This window comes from Serinus canaria, chromosome 25 (genome assembly GCF_022539315.1).
Source record: "Serinus canaria isolate serCan28SL12 chromosome 25, serCan2020, whole genome shotgun sequence".
Lineage (NCBI taxonomy): Eukaryota > Metazoa > Chordata > Aves > Passeriformes > Fringillidae > Serinus > Serinus canaria.
Window position 1 is genome coordinate 7,212,797 of NC_066338.1, and position 20,917 is coordinate 7,233,713.

Sequence of the window (20,917 nt, forward strand, 5' to 3'; positions counted from 1 at the left end):
AGGACAAGCAAAACCAGCTTGGATGGCAGCCACCAGTGCTGAGAAGAGCAGCTCAGCTCCAGCACAAGGGCTGCATGTTCCGATCCCATGACTCCAGGGCAGTGACACAGGCAGGAAAAAAAGTATGGGTTCCTTTGCTTCTGATTGCCAAGGTGTGTGTGGAGCTGGAACTTACCAGGGCCCCGGATCAAAGTGTGCCTGTGGCTCTCTCCCTTCTTCTAGGGCAGGTGAATATCCTGCACCCAAGGATCACAGAACAGGTCTTCTAGTGAAGGCCTGTACAAGGAGTGCATGGATAATGTTTTGTGGAGAAAATTAAAAACTCTACAACTCCGTAAAAGTTGTAAAGGTGATATGTTTATTGCAGCGCTGGATGCATGAGAGGATTACTTTTGTTAAAAGGCATGCGTACTTCTGGGATGTCTAGGTCTTTTTTTATTTTTCTTTCTAAATACATATGCATGCAATTTCACAATAGGTTCATACATATTTATTTTACAGACTTCATGTGACATTTAGTGCTAGTTTTTTTGTTATTAGAAAGAATTTTTAGGGTAAGTTGACTTGGTTTTTTTTTATTATTTCTGTTTTTCACTGAAGCAGTTTCTTTGAGCTTAGACTAAACAGCTAGGTTAGCTCAGGTGTTAAATAAGTTAGTAAAGTATATGGATTTGCTACTACAGGGTATAAATTATTTGTTATTTTATTGACAGCTCTCAATTTAGTACTATCGGTTATTAGGCTGATTTCTTCTCTGTCTTCTTTTCAGGGGGTACTGCTTAATTCTCACTGGTTGTGTTCTTTTCTTGAGCCTTTTACTATGGGGGGGGTGCATTCTTCACTCTCTCTGGTACAGCAGAAGCTTATACCTCTGAAAATACTTGTTCTAATATCTCTTTACTAATTTCTTTCTTAATTTCAATGGCTGTTAATGTTAAGCCTAACATCTTTATATCATTTGCCTCCAGAGTAACCCCCCCCCCCCCATTTGAGAATGTTTAGAGAATTGGGCATATACAAAAGCTTCTAAGTACACATGTTACTTTAAAGATTTGCAAAAGTATGCCTTCTCAGACTGGTCAGTTGTTCCTCAAGCTATAACACAATGGTTATCTACAGGTACTAAAACTTTATTTAAAACTGAATATATGGCTCCTGTATCAACTAAAATTCCACCTTTTCCTCTTTTCTGGTCTCACTGCCTCTTGAAGAGGGTTTTGTTACCTCCTAGTTCTGGATGAACTGCCAGGAGGGGGATGGGTGCGAATGGGTATACCTTTGGAGCCTGAGTCCTCTTCCCTTTTGGGGAAGTCTTCCTTATCTTCTTTTACTTTAGGAGGAGTCTTTAATAAATTATATGTACTTATTTTGTGAGTTGTAATTGCTTTGCATTGCAGTATGATAAATTTTCTCTGACTTCATACATTGCTATCTTATGCTGCATGCTGAACAACACGTTTGATTTGCTTTCTCTTTGCTTTGTTTTCTTTTTCAAGGGCTAACACTAGTAGGTCAGAGGGAGCTCTAAACCCACAGTTATTCTGCCATTCTGGGTGAATTTTTAAAATAAAACTACATCAACATATGGAACTTTATTTCATTTCCTTTCTTATTTTAAAACAGCATTGTGAATAATGCTTATTTTATGATTGGCTTTTCACAAATATTGAAATGAATATTGTATGTGTTGTGTTAGAAAGTAACGCTGTATTAATTCTCCTCAGTAGTGTGTTAAATATAGTTTTAGGTTATAAAAATTGTTAAAATAGAAACTATGCTATGTAGGATACTTTTTTTTAAAAGAAAGGATTTGCAGCGAGATAGCAGCCACAGGACACCTAAATCTTTCGGAGAAAAAGAATTTATTGCTCCCTTATCAGAAGAAACAAACTTCTTCCCGCCTTGAAGGCGCTGTTAGGATTAGGAGAAAGAAGTTGAAGATGACCAAGCCGAATCCTATGTTTGAATGGAATTTATGCATCATGCATGAAGTGTATGAATATGCAACAGGCTGTTGTTTTTAAGGGTTAATCCTTTGTTGACGGGGGTCCTTTTTCGGGCTTGTGCTGCCCAGAAAAAGGTACCCGGACGTCTGTAACTCGTTGTTTTTATTGTCTCATATTGTCTTAATTCAAATTGTCTAAATTATTATTACTCTAATTGTATTACTTTTTTTATAACTATTTTATTACTATTAAATATTTAAAAATTTAAAAAACAAGTGATTGATGTTTTTCACAAGCATTAACTATAATAAGGTATTATAAATCTTTTTCTTTTCTGAGCCACCCCTACTGGCAGCTTTTTCTCAGTGAGCCCCTCCCAAAGGGGCAAGTTCAGGAACCTCTTTGCTCTGGTTAGTTCTCATTTTCTCTTTCTCTTTATACTATCTTGTTTCTACTTAAGCCTCACAGTGTCGTCTATTCTCAGTTTTTCCCACACACAGAGTTTCAGGTGGCAGGTATGTCATCGTTTCAGCCTGGCGCAATGCCAGTGCCCCCACGAGAATACCCCTTTCCCTGGTATGTACTGTGAGATGTGATCAAAGACAGAGCAGAGCAGGCTCCAACTTAAGATTGAAAGGAAAAAAAGAACTTTATTAACCTAAAACTACAAAGAAAAACACACAGAACACAGGATGAAAACCTTCCATATTTCTTCCTCCTCCCCCCACCAAATTTCCAATTCCATTACCACCCTTTAGATAATCAATTCTCAATTCCTCGAGAAGAGAGGAGTCCCTCTTGCACCACAGACTTCCCTAGGAAACAGCTGAAACTTCTCGTGTTTCCGTGTCACATGTGGCACCGCCCGGAGAACATTTGCCATCGTGACCTCTTCCTTCCATGTCCAGTGCTCTCACCACTGCACATGGACCAGAGCTGCTTCTAGGGTTTTTTCCCTTTAAGGATGCTTTGTCCAGTTCCAAAAAGAGCACAGTCCCTCTCCTTTTGGGACACCTGTCCCCCCCAAATTTCACCCCCTGGGGCCGAGGGGTCTCTTGAACAGAGATCATCTTCCTCTTCTTTGAAGACGGAGGGCACCACCACCACCCTCCTCACCCGTCATCTCTGTTCACACACTTTCACATACCGCACTCTCTTGGCTCTGAGCCATTGCCTCCCCCTAGAATGCAGTATCTGTGTCACAGGAACTCAAGGGTTCTGTCTTCGCTATCCAAGAAAAGTCCAGCCAAAGGCCACTCCATCATCTCCTCCCACCTAAGATTCTTCTCAACTCCTCTCAATCTCATCAGCTTCAGGAGGAATTAGCATTTGCAAGGTTTCCATCATCCCAAGAAGGGTTAAAAGTCCCAGGCTCTGCTGGTTTGGTTCATGAACTCCCACGGCTGGCTGCCCTGCTGGGCACCCCCCCCTTCTCCTTCACGCCAGCCACGCTATCACAGACACAGGCTGCTCACTCTCTCTCTCTCCCTCCAGGGTGGGGGGAATGGGGGATGGCTGCCCGAAGCCCTCGCAATGTTCTCCTCCACCCTTGAGCCCAGGCCTGGCCTACCTCCCTCCGGCGGTATGGCTCCCCTCCCCCCACCCCGGCCCAGCTCGGAGCTGGGCAGGAGAGGGTCCGCTCAGTTCTAAAACGGAACTCAAAAGGAAGTTCCCCTGGGAGTTCACAGCTTTTAACCCCCTGTGTTCTCAGAGGCGTGTCCATGCCCTCAGTGGACAAAAAAGGTGCCAATATTAAAATCTGAACACCAATTGGCTTGACCACACCATCACAAAAAAACTTCATTTCCTCTCAAACCACGACAAGGTATTAGATGTGATCTTCTACACATAAGTTTTAAGATCTCAAGTTCTGAATTGGCTTGATCAGGAACCTTAAATTTACACTTAAGGCACAGAAATCTGTGCCTTAAGGCACAGAAACTCTGCATTGCACACAAGGTGCCAGTTTCTCAATGCACCAAAAGCTCTCAGGAATTGCTTGCAGGCTATTCCTTTTATCACTTCGGCATTTATCACTTTGGCGTTTATCACTTAACTTCTACAGTGGACTGTTTTCAGTTCAAACTTACTATATTACCAACTGAAGTCTCATAAACTCATTCATCTCTTCTATCTAAACTCTGTTTTACAAAATCTCAGTCTTTTCTAGTTCTCTTCTCTCACAATCTAATTCAAGCATTTTTACTGACACTCATTTTACTGCCTTGCAATAGGCTGTGCTTGTTACAGCAAAAACTTTGATATGCCCACAAACAGACTCACACCGCTCCCCCCCTTATCTCAAATTCACAAGTCAGGGCTGGAATTGCTGTGGGCGGGGAATTCTTGGAATTCCTTTAGTTCGTTTTGCTACAGTAAACATAAATCACCGTACCCTAGTTCTTCTGTGTAAAATGCTACATTTGTTGCAAACAAAATCTTAAATCTCTACAAACACTACTGTACAATTCGAGCATCAAATTACCACAATGTGGGGGAAGAACCACACAAACTTACCAGGAAAGGGCATATCTCTCAAAGTGCCCACTTTTCTCAACACAACACAGCATACAATACAGTTCAGCATTTACCCACACGAGCTTCCTCTGGTCTTCACACACTCTGGACACAATCAAAATAACAGCACACAGCAAAATTCTAGAGATAAAGTCTAACTACCAGGGAAGAGGAACTCCCTGAGCTCATACTCACGGTTAAAATGTGCCCAATCTACACAGATCACTACCTTTAAACACAATACACATCTTGACCAACATTTCTCCACTTGTTCTACTCCTCTGCAGGGCAATCCCTGCTCCCACAGCCTGCTGCGGCCGGTACCTCAGGCTTCACTCGGCTCCTTCAGTTGCGGGTAGAAACTCCCCGGCACTGCAGATATACTCTCTTTGTACAACATGCACTCACACAATTGCAAACACACACAATGCATGAACTACACAGCAATACAGTGTCTGGACACCACACACACGCACGAGTTCACTTGAACCCACCAGGGCTGCTAGCGGCCGCTCTATCGGACAGTGAACTCCCGCCTCCCAGCTGCTCTATCGACTGGTCTGCCTGCAGGCACAGACTGAGCACTCAGATGTCTCTGAATGACTGATTCAGCTTCTTTATCTCCCGGGGGCCCTCTTAATACATACTGAATCTGCATGCCAGCAGGTCCTTGTCTGTCTCCGCAGAAGGCAAAGCGAAACAGTGAAGCTCCTCCGGGAAGATCCCGGGGCACGCCTAGGAGGTCCCTCTATCCCTTCTGCCTTGCGGGGACAAAGACAGAATCTCCTGGCTGGCTCGCCAGAATGTTTTGCGGAGAAAATCAAAAACTCCACAACTTTGTAAAAGTTGTAAAGCCAGTATGTTTATTGCAGTGCTGGACGCATGCGGAGACTACTCCACTTAAAAGGTATACGTACTTCTGGGATCTCTAGGTCCCTTTTTATTTCTCTCTCCAAATACATATGCATACAATTTCACAATAGGTTCATACATATTCATTTTACAGACTTCACGTGACATTTAGCACTAGTTCTTTTGTTGTCAGAAAGAATTCTTAGGCCAAGTTGACCTGTCTCCCCCCACCATCTCTGTTTTTCACTGAAGCAGTTTCTCTGAGCTTAGACTAAACAGCTAAGATTTCAAGGCTTAACTAAAAGAAGTACATTTAACATTAATCAAAATAGATTTCTACTTTGGAACTTAAAAAATTTCTACTCTGTCTCAATAAACACCACCTGATAAGAACTTGGCACTCTGGGGAGACAAACCAGAAAACACTGGTCAGTTGGACAAGGCTCCTGTCCCACTATTCCCATGCCCAGGCCATGCTGCTCGTGCTCAGAGCTGGGCCTAACCCTTCCCAGCAATTCTTTGTTTTGGAGGAGAGCAGGAGAGCAGGACATCTACCACCTCCTCAGCTGCTGCCAGAGTAGGATGTTCACAAGCCTGTCTCACAAGTGCTGTCTCCCAGCACTGGTATTCCCCCCATGCCTAGAGAAGAAGATCCACTTTGAGAGAACCCTTGTGGCAGCAAAAGCTGGCCCCAGCTGATGCTCTGGCCCCTCCTGAAAGGGTGCTCCCCAAGACCATCTAGTGCAGCAGGATGCCCAGGGACCAGATCGTTGGTGCCTCACCATGGTACCACCCAAAGTGGGTCCATTCCGGGGAGCTGTATGACTGTGTTCTTATGGAATACAGATGGACTTCAGCAGGGGGATGCTGTTGCTCCCAGAGCCTGGCCCCAGCATCCCTGTGCGTGCGGGGGCTGCACCAGTGGCACACAGAGTGACCACTGCCCTCTCGCCAGTACCTGGGACTTGTGTACAAACTTAGGGTTGGAAAAGAAGCCACTGGGTCAGAAGAGGGCAGCGGAAGCCCTGGCTAGGCCTGACCATGATTCACAAAGGAAAAACCCACTCAGTGCTGGGGAAAAAACATGCCCTCATTCTCCCCACATTGGTCCAGGAAACATTATGGAGCCAAGGCAAGGTAAGAGGAGCACTCCAAGCCCTTCCTCACCTGCACACCAAACCAGCTGGGGCATAGGTTCTGCCCCTGCCTCTGCTACCCCCACCACGGGTGTTTTTGTCGGGCTGGCTGCCCCAGCCCCAGCCTCTGTCCTGGGAAGTGGTGGGCAAAGGCTGCCAGCAGGGCTGGAAGATGGCTCCCCACCCAGCCCCGCTCATAAGCAATTTGGCTGAAGACTCAAATCTTGTGTCTGGCAGCAAAAGGGAGAATCCCTGCTGCCACATTCAGGTTGGGCCATGAGATTTTGGGCCATGAAATGCTGAGACTGCCATTCTACCCCTCATGCACTCACCTGCAAAGTGAGTGTAGGCTGTGTCTTGCAGGTAGGTGCCACAGCCAAAGTAGATCAGTTTGGCCTGGCCAGTGGCCACGTCAACCAGGATGTTCTCTGGTTGGATGTCCCGGTGCAGGACCCCGCAGCTGGTGCAGTGCCGCACGGCCTCCAGCACCTGGCGGAACAGCTCCTGTGCCACCTCCTCGGACAGGAACCCCCGTGCCCAAATGAAATGCTGCAAGTCCTGAGAGCGCTCCGGGTGCTCCAGCACCACCACAATGTTGCTGGGGAGCTCAAGCCACTCCAGCAGCTGGACGACACCAGGGAAGACATTGGACACACTGTCCAGCAGCACGATCTCCAGTGGTGCACTGGTACCATTGGGCTGCGGGAGGAGCACGATGCCATCAATGGGGCTGATGCCGTGCCAGGGCTGGGGAAGCCCTCACCCAGCCCAGGATGCTCTGCGCCATCCGCTGGCCCCACGCCCGCTCCCCCTCGAGCCATCCTGGCAGCTCCCGCCCTGCCGGGCCCTGCCTTATCCCCGCCCGGCACGGCCCGGCTTCTGCTGCTGGCCCCGTTCACTCACCAGTGTTATGAACAAGAAAGGGTAACCCATTTTTTTCCAAAAGTAGAATTACAAGTTTAACCAATTCTGGCGGAGGAGTGCTTTTGTTAGCTGCTTGTTGTAATCACCTGTTAAGTATCAAGTCGTTAGCCATCTATAGTTGAGAATTCACTCTATTGTATCAGCATCACCCTGCTAGTGGCCAGGTGGGAGGATGGCATCCCACCAGACAGTGGAGGGGAGGGAACCAGGAGTTGATATGCAGATAAGTTTAGAGCCAAAATGCAATGGGGCAAGCCCCTATTCCAAACGCAATTAATAAACCCCTAAACCAGCGAGCCAATATGGAATTCAGAGATCAAAGTGGTCTCTAGACATCAGGGGTGAGGTGGGAAGCCAGCAGAGACTCTGAAAACTTTAATGGCCCCTCATCACAACTTAAGAAGATCTGGTTAGAGCCAGGACCTGAGTCTGCCATCTCAGAATTGGGATCCTGGGGGTGTATACCCTTTCCTGCTCTCATGAGGCCGGACCCCCACCTCTGTCCCCTGGTGGACAAAACTGCATTTGCCTCCTCCTCCGAGTCACTCCAGGATGCTGCGACGGCAAACCCGTGGATCTGTCGAGCCTCCCAGCCTCGAGCTGATCACTTTTAATAAAGGCGTCAAAAAGGGAGAAATATCTCCTGCCCTGTTTATTTTAACCAGCTCGCCTCAGTGCAGAATGTGCTTCTGCGGCACCCTTTTGATGGCCCCCTGCAAGCCAAGGGGAGCCACGGGCTGAGCTCGCTGCCCACCCTGCCAAGCCCCATCCTCCTCCTCCTGTGCCCCATCCTCATCCTCCTCCACAGGCCCCGCCGCTCACCGGGGCGCCGTCCGAGAGCTGCGTCCCGAGCAGACGCTGCCGAAGCCGCCGCTGCCCAGCAGCGACCGTGCTCCTGCAGGGCCTCCTGCGCCTTCCCTGCGGGCGAGACGCGGCTGTCAGCGCTCGGCCCGGGGCCAGCAACGGCCCCCGAGCGCCCCTCACCCGCCCCCGGCCGGCCATGTCCAGGCGTTCGGTCTTTGGAACGCGACACGGGAGGCTCGGGGTCGGCGGCCGCGCTGCCGAGGGGCGGAGCTCGGGCCGGGGAAGCCGCAGCGGAGGCGGCGGGAACGGTCGCGACCCGTGTGTCCTCCGTGGGCACCGGGAGGAGCGGGGGCTGGGGCTGGAACTGGATCCCACGTCGGGACCGGGGCCGGGGTCGGAACTGGATCCTGCGTCGGGGCCGGGGCCGGTCTCCGGCCAGGCGGAGCCGAAGGGCGGCGATGCCGCCCCAGCCCCAGGAACTGATGCCAGCTCAGCAGAGCCACCGCCAGCGCGGCCAGAGCCGGGCAGAGGCTAGACCGCGGCGGGACGGCAGGGCACCGGGCATGGCCGGGAAAAGAGGGGGACACCGGGAAAGGGACACCGAAAGCGGGTGCGGGACTGCGGGAGAGGAAAAGCAAGAGAGAGAAGATAAAGTCTCTTGCTGCTGCCGCTGCTGCTGCAACTGAAGCGCCGGGGCCGTTGGTCCGCGTGTCCGTGTGTCCGTTTCCCCCGTCTCCCACAGCCGCGCCCCGGGTGAAGCCCAGATCCACAGCCATGACTCCTGCACAGCAGCAGAGGAATCCCCTCGGTCGCTCCTGTGCACTGTCCCTGCTGAGGGTCAAACCCTATTGGGGCACATTCCCTGTCTGGAGGATTTGTACCCAACCCCAGCCCTGCACTTATGGCTCCAGCGTTGCTTTCCAGCAAAAACAGGAAGGCAGACTGTGTGTAGCTCATGGCATTTTAGAGTGTCTAAAACTCGCTAAGTCACCAATCTTACAAGTGAGATCCATTTGGAATTCATGACATGGAGAATTAGTGCAAGATGGAAAAGGGGAGCAGAGAAATAAATAGAGAAAACCACCTTGGATTGTTCCTTTCCATTCTCATTTCACTTCTGGAAAGCTGTTTCACTTCTCCGGGAATCTCCTCCACAGTCCTGTCTGCTCTTCTCAAGAACCTTTCCTGGAAAATGAGGTCGAGCTCCTGTCACAAGATGTGCCATCAACTGCAGCTTCTCTTGGCTTTCCACACCGTGTGTGCAAGCACAACTTTCGCATCAAAGCAGGACAAATGTTTGAAGAACTTGACAGCTTGTTCTTTTTTTTCCTGGTGGGCTGGGCATTTGTGTCATTGGTGAGGTTTTCATTGTGATTTACCTTGGAAAACAGGAGGTGGAACCAGGACTTGTTAGAGAATAAAAGCCTGATTGTATTCAGAGAAAGAACCTCCAGAGCCTGCAGCCAGAAGAGGAGAGCTCTGTGATAATCATTCACAAATTTCCATGGACACCTGGAAAGTGATCTAGAACATGAAAATGGGCTGACAAGAGGGAGTTTGTTTCTGTGTTCAGTTTGGGTGATTCTACATCTCCTGTGCTGGTATAAATCAAGAGCACAGTCAGTTCATGATAAGCACCAGAACAAGCTGCACCTCTGAGAGTAGGTGGCAGAAAGAATTTGAAAAGGAGAAATGCAAGGAATTACTTTGTCTGGAAGAAGGGTATTTTTTTCTAATTCTTTCTAGTCCATTCCTTCTGCTTTTATCCTTATTAAATATTATAAGGCCATTTGTTTCCCAGATTCCTCATGAAATGAGAAGCGTGAGCTTCTGGAACTGCCTGAAAGATGCCCTGGTCCTACACAGGGACACTCAGGGTGAAACAGGAAGCCATTTTGAATCAATTGTATCAAACAAAACCCAGTTATTAAGCAGAGATTGATGTCACTCACCCAGACCAACCACCATGGGCAAATCTCTGGCTCAGCCTGGAGCAGTGACCTTGAGGGGTGTCTCCAATGCAGGGAGGAATCTCCACGTCCCCCAGGAAGGGAAATGTCAGGAGATGCTGCCATTAAAATTTGGGATGGGGCTTTTCTAGTCTGAAGTGCTGCCCTGTCAGTCAGATGTGCCCAGGCTGTGCCAGCTCAGCAGCTCTGCAGGAGCTCTCTGTGGTGTCACTTGGTTGCTCCATTCTCTGGGGATTTGTCCAGCTCTGTCACATCTTCAGCTGCCTCTGAGGATGTGGAACTTTGGGATGGTTTCAGCATTATTCACCCCAAAAGCAGTGTGACCCCTGTCCTTCATTTCCCGCCGGGGACTTTGCAAACAGGCCTTGCTGGAATGGTTTGAGTCCACTGCAGGCCGAGCCTCCTGCTCCAGCAGGAACTGCCTTTCCTGTGCCATGAGCAGGGCATGTCCCACTGCAGGAAAAGCCCCAGACCAGCCCCAACACAGGGAAGGCCTCGGGCACAAGAGCAGAGTGCCATGCTGGGAGCTGTGCCAGGGAGAGCCTGAGGCACCAAAGGCACCTTGGCAGCAGCAGCTGCTTGCAGGGTGTAGGCGAGACTGGGGGTTGCACGGCCGGGACGGACGGAGACGAGAGATCTCTGAAGCCAGGTCGTGGAACTTGCGGTTTATTGCAAAGGGTGTGGGTACAGGGCCCTGCTGGGAGCTGCCAGCTGCAGCTCGGAGCAGGCCCGAGAGAAGAGAGAGGATCAGAGGGTAATAACATAAAAGGCAAGAGCTAAGAGCATAGAAAAGTAAGAGCAAGAGCAAAAGCAAGGGAGCAAGAGCGCAAGAGAGCAAGAGGACGAAGTTCCCGTTACAATACAATAAATCATCTTCTGTGTTGAATATTCTGATTCTTGCTAACCAATCTAGTAGAGCATACAAATCCTATAGCATTTACATACAGCCTATAAGAATCACTACATTACCATATTGTGGTACATTTTAAACCCTAAATCTACTCTTCGGACCCCTTCTGCCAAGCTGGCAGGGTCTGCTCTGACCCTTGGACCTGCCTGCTTGCAGAGGGTATTGTTTCATCAAGAGGGGATTACCTTCATCCGGCCACACCATTGTTTTCCCGTTGTTCAGTAACTAAGGGATGTCAAAGCTTGCTTTCATTTCAATCTTGCTTATAGTTTCTATATTCTCAAAATCTTTTGCCAGGCAATTGTTACATGGTTTTCTGGGGTCCCAGGATGAGGGAAGAGACGAGAAAGTTGACTCTATGTATCAGAAGGCTTGATTTATTATTATATGATATATAAGATATAAAAACTATACTAAAATAATAAAGTTAGAGCTTTCACTTCCAAGGCTATCCTAAGAATAGAAAAGAATGTGTAAACGAAAAGTCTTCTCAGCCCGAGACACTGGACAGGTGTTTTGTGATAGGCCCCTAACTGGAAACAGTCAGACGGGGCCAATCACAGACCTTCCCGTCGCATTCCACAGCAGCAGATAAGAATTGTTTACAGTTTGTTCCTGAGGCGTCTCAGCTCTCAGGAGAGGAAAATTCTTAAGTAAAAGATTTTTCATAAACTATGTCGGTGACAGGCAATCATATTTGTAAGGCTTTCCTGTTTCATCTTCCCCAACAGCAGGGCATGGCCAGAAGGCTCCCTTGGCAACCCGGCCTGGTGGCCACCACTGCAGAGCTGCTGCCTCAGGGCTCATTTCTGGCTGGGCTCTGAGAAGCCACTTCTGCTCTAGGAGCCTGGCTGGGAAGCAATTGCCTTTGGGGACAAGACATTAATGACAAAACTCTTCATCTCAGCAGAGACAAGATGAGGCAGAGAAAAGAGGAGAGCCAGGCCCAGGGGACAGGGCTGAAATTGTGATGGTGCTGAGGTCACTGCCACTGCAGCAACCTGGCTGCCCTCAGCAGACATTCTGGCCAGAAGCGTTGTGAGGGCACCCAGCACATCAGAGAACCCACACAACAGGAATTCTGTCACTGGGGATGAGAGGGTTCCACTGTGTCTGGTTGCACAAAGCTCCTTCTCTTGGGGGAGAATTCCTGTCATGGGGAATCCACTTCTGTGTAAAAACAGTTGCAGGTTTTTGCCACTCTCATTGTAAAATATTTTCTCCTTATAACAAATCTAAATCCACCCTCATTCAGTTTCAAGATGTGAGAAATGACTCTCACTTTCAAAAATTCAAAAGGTTTATTAAAACCTTATCAAAATACAAAAGAAGAATGAATAAGGATGTGAAAAAGAAAAACAAGGTTCACTCTCCTGGTAAATTTTTAGAAGTTTAATCAAGAAGAGTAGGAGATAAAGATAATAAAGCAAAGATTTACAGCTGGGTGCTTGGTATTCTGCTCAGAGCCCCCCTGCTGTTTTGGAGACACCCTTTACATTGCATCAGCCTAATGCATATTCATAAACAATTATGCATATTTAAACTTTTCCCTAAACTATTTTACATAGTTTAGTGTGAACTGTTTAGCATGTCTCCTCCTTGGGTCCACCTTTTAAGAGCATGGGCATTTCTTGGCTGTGATTTTAGTCTGTTCTTGTTATCACCTCCAGTTTGGGCTTTGGTCCATATTTTCTTACAGGTGGGTGAGGATAATTGGCATGTCTGTAGCAGGGGTCTCCATCATATGTTCATTGAATGTTACCCTAACCAAGCTGACAGTTTAACACAGCATACTATATCAGCTATTTCACTACTGTGTCTCAGTCTAGTTAACAACAGAAATAAAAAACTATATAGCAAAGTTACTTTAACATTATACATACAGCATCCATCTTAATATTTGTGAAAAGCCAATATTATAATACTAGTTATAACAAGGAAAAAATGCAGCACCAGGGGCAAAGGATTCAATCACCGTATGCTCATTTACAAAATGGATGTTCCACCCTTTATACCTCTAGCCCCTCCTAAAGTCTTGTCAATTGACTCCTTCACTGTCCAGTGGTGTAAGATCACTTTCTTACACCTTGACTGGAGGTCAGGTGCTGCCATAGTAACAAGCCAACCCTCCCAAGTGCCCCAACTACTGAGGCCCCCCTGTGATAACAATGCAAGGGGGAGGGGAAACATAACTATACATCTACAAAACTTCACTTAACATATCCTTAATATTTGCCCCTTACTTGTGAGTGTCAACCATCGCATTACTCATCTGTAACAAAGATATTGACCCTTGTTCTGTCACTTCAAGATCTGTGAGAAAATAACTTTGACCACTGTTTCCATTTTCAAAGACCATGTTGAGGACCCAAAAATCACCCAAGATGGGGTTGGGAGGCCTCATCACATAACCAGGATGTAGAGGCTGATGGCTCTGGGCTCAGTTGTGTGCCGACTGAGGATGGGAATAGCCTGAGAAGGACTGAAGGGTTGTTCCAGAGGTGCTGGAGTTTTTCTTCATTATATGAAAGAGCAAGAGAAAGAAAGAATGGCACCAAGGGTGTGGAGTGCCCCTGCCACAGGAGGCAGGGATTCTACCCAGACAGAGAGCATCGGGTGAGGGGCGTGATTGAACGAAGATTCCACCCCTCCACCCTGTGGGGCGTGCCCCTCCACGCAGGGGAAAAGACACTCCACCCCATCTGAAAATAGGAATGGCCCCAGAATGTTCTTCCTTTTCTGTGCCCTCATGGGTTTAAATTCCACTGCAGTATCCCTGCCTTAGTTTTTCCATTGGTTATCCTCCTCAATCTACTCTTTTGCAGTCCCCTGCTCCTCCTGCTATTGGATCCTGACCCTAAACACCGCCTCTACCCTGTCATGTAGAACCCATGGCCTTACCCCCTCTTTTCTTGTCTTGCTCCCTGGCAAAGTACAGGATCTGAGGTTTTGCTAAGCCAGGATCCATCCTGTTGCCTTCCTTTCCCTGTTGGTCATCGGTGGCTGCCTGAGGTCTGAGACTCCGGGGCTCGGGGGAGTTGTTGTGCCCCTCGCTGCAGCGGAACGCAGAACAAGGGCAGCTGGGGAGGTCCAGACTGGACATGAGGAGAAAGGAATTCCTCTGCCAGGGCAGGGCTGTGGGGCAAAATATCCACAAAAGGAGCCTGGAGCAGCACAAGGCTTTGTGTGGGCAGGCAGAGCTGTCAGCAAAGGAAGGGGCCAGCCAGGTGGGACAGCTGAGGGATGACCACAGCCTGCAGGGACAGAAGTGCAGGGCAGGGACACCGTAGGACAGCCTGGGCTGGAGAGGGCACAGCCATGGGCAGCAGCTGCAAGGCCCTGACAGAGCCAACTTGGGCAGCACTTTGGCCATGGCTGCTGGCCCTGGACCTGAGTCAGGAGGGGACAAGTGACCCTTGCAGGCCTGGGGTCCCATTGCCTCCTTGTCCCTGCTCAGCAGCCTGGCAGGGGCCACCCCATGTTCCTGCCCTTGACATTGCACATCCCCCCTTGCCAATGCCCATCCCGGGAAGAGCCCTGAGCAAGGAGGGAAGGACAGGATCTGCCTTGCCAGGGGCTGGGGCTCAGGCCTTGGCCCTTTGCATTCCTGAAACACATCCAGGTTTACTCAGCACCAGAGACCTTGTTTGTCTCTGCCTGTCATCACTGTCTCCAGTGTTCTGCTCCAACTGGAACCCGGGGACGCCTTCACATGAGTTGCGTCCCTCAGTGAGACCCATATAAAAGTTTAGACTTTGAATCTGACTTTGAGTTCTTGAGAAGTTCTTCGAGCATGCTTTGAGGGACTGAGTCTGATGCAAAGAGCACCAAAGCCCCAGAGGGTCATTCAAGTCCTTGTGCTGTGTCTGTGCTGCTGAGCTGGGCTGGGCTCCTGGCCCAGAGGCAGCTCCTGGCAAGGGCAGCACTGCAGAGAGACAGCTCTGGCCAGGAGCAGCTCCTGTGCACAGCCCAGCAGGGCTGGGGCACTGCCAGGGCATCTCAGGGACAGGAGCAGGGCACAGACAGAGCTCACAGGGGCTCAGCACTGGCAGGAGGTGTGGGATGTCCAGAGGGGGCTGTGTCACAGTGGCCCCTCTGTGGCTGTGTCATAGAGGCACAGAGCAGCTGTGATGTCAGAAAGGGGCTGTGTGACAGCACAGACTGCGTTGTGTGAGATCACAGATTGGGGTGTGACATCCCAGAGTTTGTTGTGTGAGGTCATTGAGCAGCTATGGCATCACAGTGGAGTATCAGGGAGCATAATGGGCCCCCTGTTATCCAGGAGGAGGCAGTCAGAGAACTGCTGAGCCCCTTGGATATTCATAAATCCCTGGGACCACAGGGGATCTACCCCAGGCTGATGAGGGAGCTGGCAGATGAGCTTGCCAAGCCACTCTCCATCATTTGCCAACAGTCCTGGCTCACTGGGAGGTTCCAGATGACTGGAAGCTGGCCAATGTGATGCCCATTTACAGCAAGGGTGGGAAGGAGGATCCTGGTCATTACAGGCCAATCAGGCTGACCTCAGTACCCGGCAAGGTAATGGAACAGTTTATCCTGAGTGTCATCACCCAGCACTTACAGGATGGCCAAGGTATCAGAGCCTGCCAGCAGGGGTTTAGGAGGGGTAGGTTGTGTTTGACCAACCTGGTCTCCTTTTATGACCAGGTGACCCTCCTGGTGGATGCAGGAAAGGCTGTGGATGTGTCTATTTGGACTCCAGCAAGGCCTTTGATACTGTCTCCCACAGCACACTCCTGGGAAAGCTGAAGCCCACAGCTTGAACAGGAGCACTCTTTGCTGGGTTCAGAACTGGCTGGATGGCCAGCCCAGAGAGTGCTGGTGAGCAGCACTGCATCCAGCTGGCAGCCAGGCACCAGGGGTGTCCCTCAGGGCTCTGTGCTGAGGCCAGCTCTGTTCAAAATTTTTATTGACCACATGGGAGTCTTTCATAAGTAAATCTGCCGATTACACTAAGCAGGGAGCGTGTGTCCATCTGCTGGAAAGTAGGAGGGCTTTACAGGGAGACCTGGAAGGGTTGGAGGGATGGGCAGAGTCCAATGAGATGAAGTTAATTAAGTCCAAGTGCTGATTCCTGCATTTTGGCCACAATAACCCCCTGCAGCACTATAGGCTGGGGACGGTGTGGCTGGACAGTGCCCAGGCAGAAAGAGACCTGGGGGTACTGGTTGACAGCTGGCTGAACATGAGCCAGCAGTGTGCCCTGGTGACCAAAAGGGCCAAGGGCTCCTGGCCTGGATCAGGAATGGTGTGGCCAGCAGGACCAGGGAGATCATTCTCCACCTGTACTTGGCTCTGGTGTACTTGGCTCTGGTGTACTTGGCATTCTTCCCCTGTAAGGGCACCATACCTTGTGTGCTGTGTCCAGTTCTGCACACCCCAACTTAGGAGGGGCACTGAAGACCTCGAGTGTGTCCAGAGAAGGGCAGCAAGGCTGGTAAGGAGTCTGGAACACAAATGCTGTGAGGAGCAGCTGAGGAAGCTGGAGTTGTTTGGCCTGGAGAAAAGGAGACTCAGAAGTGACCATACCACTCTCTACAACTTCTTGAAAGGAGGTTGTAGTCAGGTGGGCATCAGTCTCTTTCTCCAGGCAGCAGCTGACAGATCCAGAGAACACAATCTTAAGCTGCACCAAGGGAAATATAGGTTGGATATTAGGAAAAAGAGTTTTTACGGAAAGTGTGATAAAGTACTGGATTGGTTTGCCTGGGGAGGTAATGGAGTCACCATCTCTGATGTGTTTAAAAAAGGGCTGGACATGGCACTCGGTGTCATGGTTTAGTTGAGGTATTAGGGCATGGGTGGGACTCAATGATCTTGAAGGTCTCTTCCAACCCAGTAATTCTGTGATGTTGTAAATTGATGATCCCAATGAGTCTCTCCCAGCTCGGCCCCTTCTGCAGTTCTCACCCTTTGGCTCAAGCTTTGTGTACCCTTGAGATGCTGGCACAGCTGTTGGGGACAAGGCAGGAGTAGTGACAGCCCCAGCATTCCCCTGTCTGTGACACCCCAGCAGTGACAGCCCCAGTGTTGCCTCCCTGGAGACGCTCCAGGGGAAGCGTCCAGAGCCGTGTCCACTCCATGGAACTGACAGGCCACTGACCACCCCAGCCAGGGCTGATGTGGATTCCTGTGCAGACAGCTCGAGGAAGGTCCCTCTGGCCACCAGCACAGTGCCACAGAAAAGTGTCAGACAGTTACAGAGCTCTGCCCAGAGCTTCTAGAAAGAGATAATTAAAAAAAACCCAAAACCATAAAAACCAAATAATAATAATAAAAAAAAAAAAACAAAAAACCAAACAAAACCATAACAAAACAAAAGAAATCCCAGCACCCTAACCAAACAAACAAACCAAAAAAACCCACAACAAATCAACCAAAACAAAACAAAGAATAAAAAACCAAACCAAGCCAAATCAACTAACCAAAAAAAAAAAACAAAACCAAAAAACAAACCAAGCCCCCCCAAAAAATCAAGAAAAAGATAACTCCCCCCCAGCAGAGCTTTTCCATCCTTCAGTTGTCACACCTGGACTCACACAAGACCTGGGGCTGCAAAAATTAGAATTCATCGGGCATAATTGCAGGAAAAGCAGGTTTAGGACAGGCTCTCAGCAGAACTGTTCTCAGCTGAGCCAAAAAAGGCCCCTTTGGCAGCTGCAGGGCCATTGGAAATGCAGAGCCTCAGCCCACAGGGGAGAAAAGGGCTTTGAGTTTCCCTCCCCTGACACTAAGCCCTGTTCTCAGGCTGCTTCACACACAGGATTCTTCTGGAGGACTGCACAAAGCTGAGAGTGCCCTCTGGCTTCTCCATGTTTTGTGTCCTAAAGCTGCCTGGGAGAAGAAATTTCGGGTCAGCTCCACTGGCACAATCCCTGCTGGTGCAGGGCACAGCCTGGGGAAGGGCTTTGCGTGCCAAGGCTTTGCGGCAGGCAAGGAAAGCTCCTGGCTCGGGGTCATCTTTGCTGCTCAGCCAGAGCCCTGAGTGCCCCAGCAGCACAGAATGGCAGCAGTGCCACAAGCAACCATCACCATTCCATGGGAACCATCACCAGGCCCCTGTAGCTAAGGTCAGTTTCCATGGCAACCATTACCAGTGCTCTGTTGCTATGGTCACTTTCCATGGCAACAATCACCAGCCCCCATGTGGCTATGGTCAGTTTCCATGGCAATAATCACCAGCTCCCTGTTGCTATGGTCAGTCCCTTGGCAACTCCATGGAGACACCATGCCAGGGTGGTTGCCATGGACACCAGCTCAGGCCTGGAGCGAGAGGCTGTAGCCATGGCAACCATCTGCAGTCCCATTTCCAGGGTCATGGGATCCCAGAATTGGCTGAGTTGGGAGGGACCCGTCAGGATCCTCGAGTCCAACTGCTGGCCCTGTACAGGACACCCCAACACTCCCAGCCTGGGCCTGGCAGTGCTGTCCAAATGCTGCTGGATCTCAGAGAGCCCTGGAGCTGGGACCCTTCCCTGGGGAGCCTGGGCAGCGTCCGAGCAGCCTCTGGGGGAAAACCTTTTCCTGACATCTAACCTAAGCCTGCCCCAACTCAGCTGCAGCCATCCCCTCCAGTCCTGTCCCTGGGCACCAGAGTGAAGAGGTGCCCACAGCCCCCAACCAGGGACCCACTCCCAAGGCTGTTGCCATGGCCACCAGGGCTGGGACCAGCTGGGGTTCTCGATTTCCACCTGCCAGCCTGTAGGAATGGGATTCCTCAAATTCCTGCTCCTGCTAAAACTGCGCTGCCGCTCGCTGTCCTCCCACCTCCCGTAGAAAGCACAAAAGGCAAAGCTCCCAGGCTGGGATAAGAACAATGTACTGGGAACAGCAACGAGATAAAGAACAAACAGAAACAGAAATAATATTGATAACAGAAGGGATAAGAAAAGCTATTTACAGGGAAAACTACATCACCACCGACTGACTCTTCCTGGCCACATATTTCCTCCTGCCTGGAAAGGACACCCTTCTTCTCAGGGAGAGAGAGAGTCCCTTTCCTGCCCCTGGCAATGACCTGAGGTGGGAGTGACTGTAATGACACAGCCATGGCCAGACCCTCATGTTCTTCCATCTCCCATCATGTCATTGGCAGGGGCAGGAAAAGGGACAGGTGTCTTCCCAGCATGGATCACAGGGAACATGGATCACCAGAGCTCTTCCCAACATGGGTCCTCCAATGGGGGATGAAGCTGGAGCAGTGCATGAAGCTTCTCCGTCAGTTGTGTCATTCGCAGGGCTTCCCTTACTGGTGCCGGCATTGGTGTTTGTTCAAATGAGAACTCTGGGTGAAGCTCTTCCCACACTCGGAGCACTCGTAGGGCCTCTCCCCGGTGTGGATGCGCTGGTGTCTGATGAGGTCGCAGTTGTTCTTGAAGCCCTTCCCCCACTCCGGGCAGCAGAAGAGCCTCTCCTCAGTGTGAATCCACTGGTGCAGGAGGAGATGGGAGCTGCTCTGAAACCTCTTCAGACACTCAGGACACTGGTAGGGCCTCTCCCAAGAGTGGATGCATTGGTGGATGATGAGGACAGAGCTGCACCTGAAGCCCTTGCTACGCTTGCCACACTCATAGAGCCATTCCCCAGTGTGGATTATCTGGTGGCAGATCAGGGTGTTGCTCTGCCTGTAGCTCTTCCCACACTCCAAGCTGCTCATGGGCCCCCAGCTCTGAGCTCTGGCTGAAGCTCTGTCCACCTTCCTGGCACAGAGTGGGTCTTTCCTCCTCAGAGCACCCTGGGCTGGATTTGCAGCACCTCCTTCTGTAGGATCTCAAGGGGTTTTCTGCCTCTTGGATTCCTGTGCTGTGGAGTCACTCAAACTAGCTTCTTCCATGAGATTATACAATGGGGATTTCTCCTCCCTGGTCTCCATCCTCAGTTCCTTGTCTGGGGAAGGAAGGAAGGAAGGACAAGGAGAGGATGGGATTTGCCTCAATACCAGAGGGAAGGGGAAGGAGATCCTCCCAATGCATCCCTGGCAGGATGGCATTGGCAGCAGGATTTTCCTGCAGTCAGGGGCCATGCTGGGCTGGGAGATATAGCAGGAAAGAGAGGGAAAGGGGCAGTGACTTCCTCCTCACCTGCCTGGGTGTCCCAGGACAGCTTCCTCTTCTTCACAGCTTCCTTCTCTATCCAGCCAAGGTTTGGAAAAGAGAAATCCTGGTTTGGGTAAAAATACATTATATGAGCACATTGGGTTAGGGGGTTCCAACTGCCCAAGTCCATCTCTAGAAGTCACTGGTCCTCTGGTGCCCATATAAACCTCCAAAACACTAAGATTCAGTCCCCAAAAATATACAAACAACAAAGATTGAGGAAAAACACACAACCCTGAGTTTCCCCTCTCTGGTCTCTCCACTTTGGGCTCCTGAAGGCCCCCCCTGTCTGGGTTTCTCCAGGTCAAGTTTGTATTGGTGTTCCCCCTCTCTGGGCTGATGGGGCTCCTGGCAATCCCGCAGATTCCCCTTCTCTGGGCTCACCATTTTTGCATCCTAGGCGTCCCAGGGGTCAGCACTGTCCTTAGTCCCTGTTTCAGGGCCCTGGGATATCCATGGGTCCCCCCTGTCCATGCTCCCAATACGTCCAGGCTTCTGGAGCACCCCCAGCTCCCGTATTGCCCGTTTCCCTACCAGCCCTGCCGGTCCTGTGCAATCCCCACATGGCTCTGTGCTGACAGTGCAGCCCATGGCCCAGGCAGATCATTCTGCTCCCTGACACTACCTACCAACACAAGAGGACAGTTATCCTACAGGCAAGTCTTCCCGCTAAAGACTGAGGCAAAGAAGGCATTAAGTACCTCTGTCTTCTCCTCTGCAGTTACTAAGTTCCCTCCCTCAT

At 50.1% G+C, this 20,917-nt stretch overlaps 1 protein-coding gene and 1 pseudogene across 1 annotated transcript; both read right to left on the reverse strand.

Annotated features, from left to right (window-relative positions):
* Positions 1 to 218: 218 nt before the first annotated feature.
* LOC103824873 (serine/threonine-protein kinase pim-1-like) lies at positions 219 to 8,744 on the reverse strand (annotated as a pseudogene).
* A 10,581-nt stretch (positions 8,745 to 19,325) lies between these two features.
* On the reverse strand, positions 19,326 to 19,736 carry LOC115484165 (zinc finger protein 3-like). The gene has a single exon (XM_030228537.1). The coding sequence runs from the start codon at positions 19,734 to 19,736 to the stop codon at positions 19,326 to 19,328; it is 411 nt and encodes a 136-aa protein (XP_030084397.1).
* Between the last annotated feature and the right edge of the window lie 1,181 nt (positions 19,737 to 20,917).

What these genes read in the sequence shown, in the direction of transcription:
- LOC115484165 (XM_030228537.1), bottom strand. Translation starts at nt 19,736, where the DNA reads ATGAGCAGCTTGGAGTGTGGGAAGAGCTACAGGCAGAGCAACACCCTG.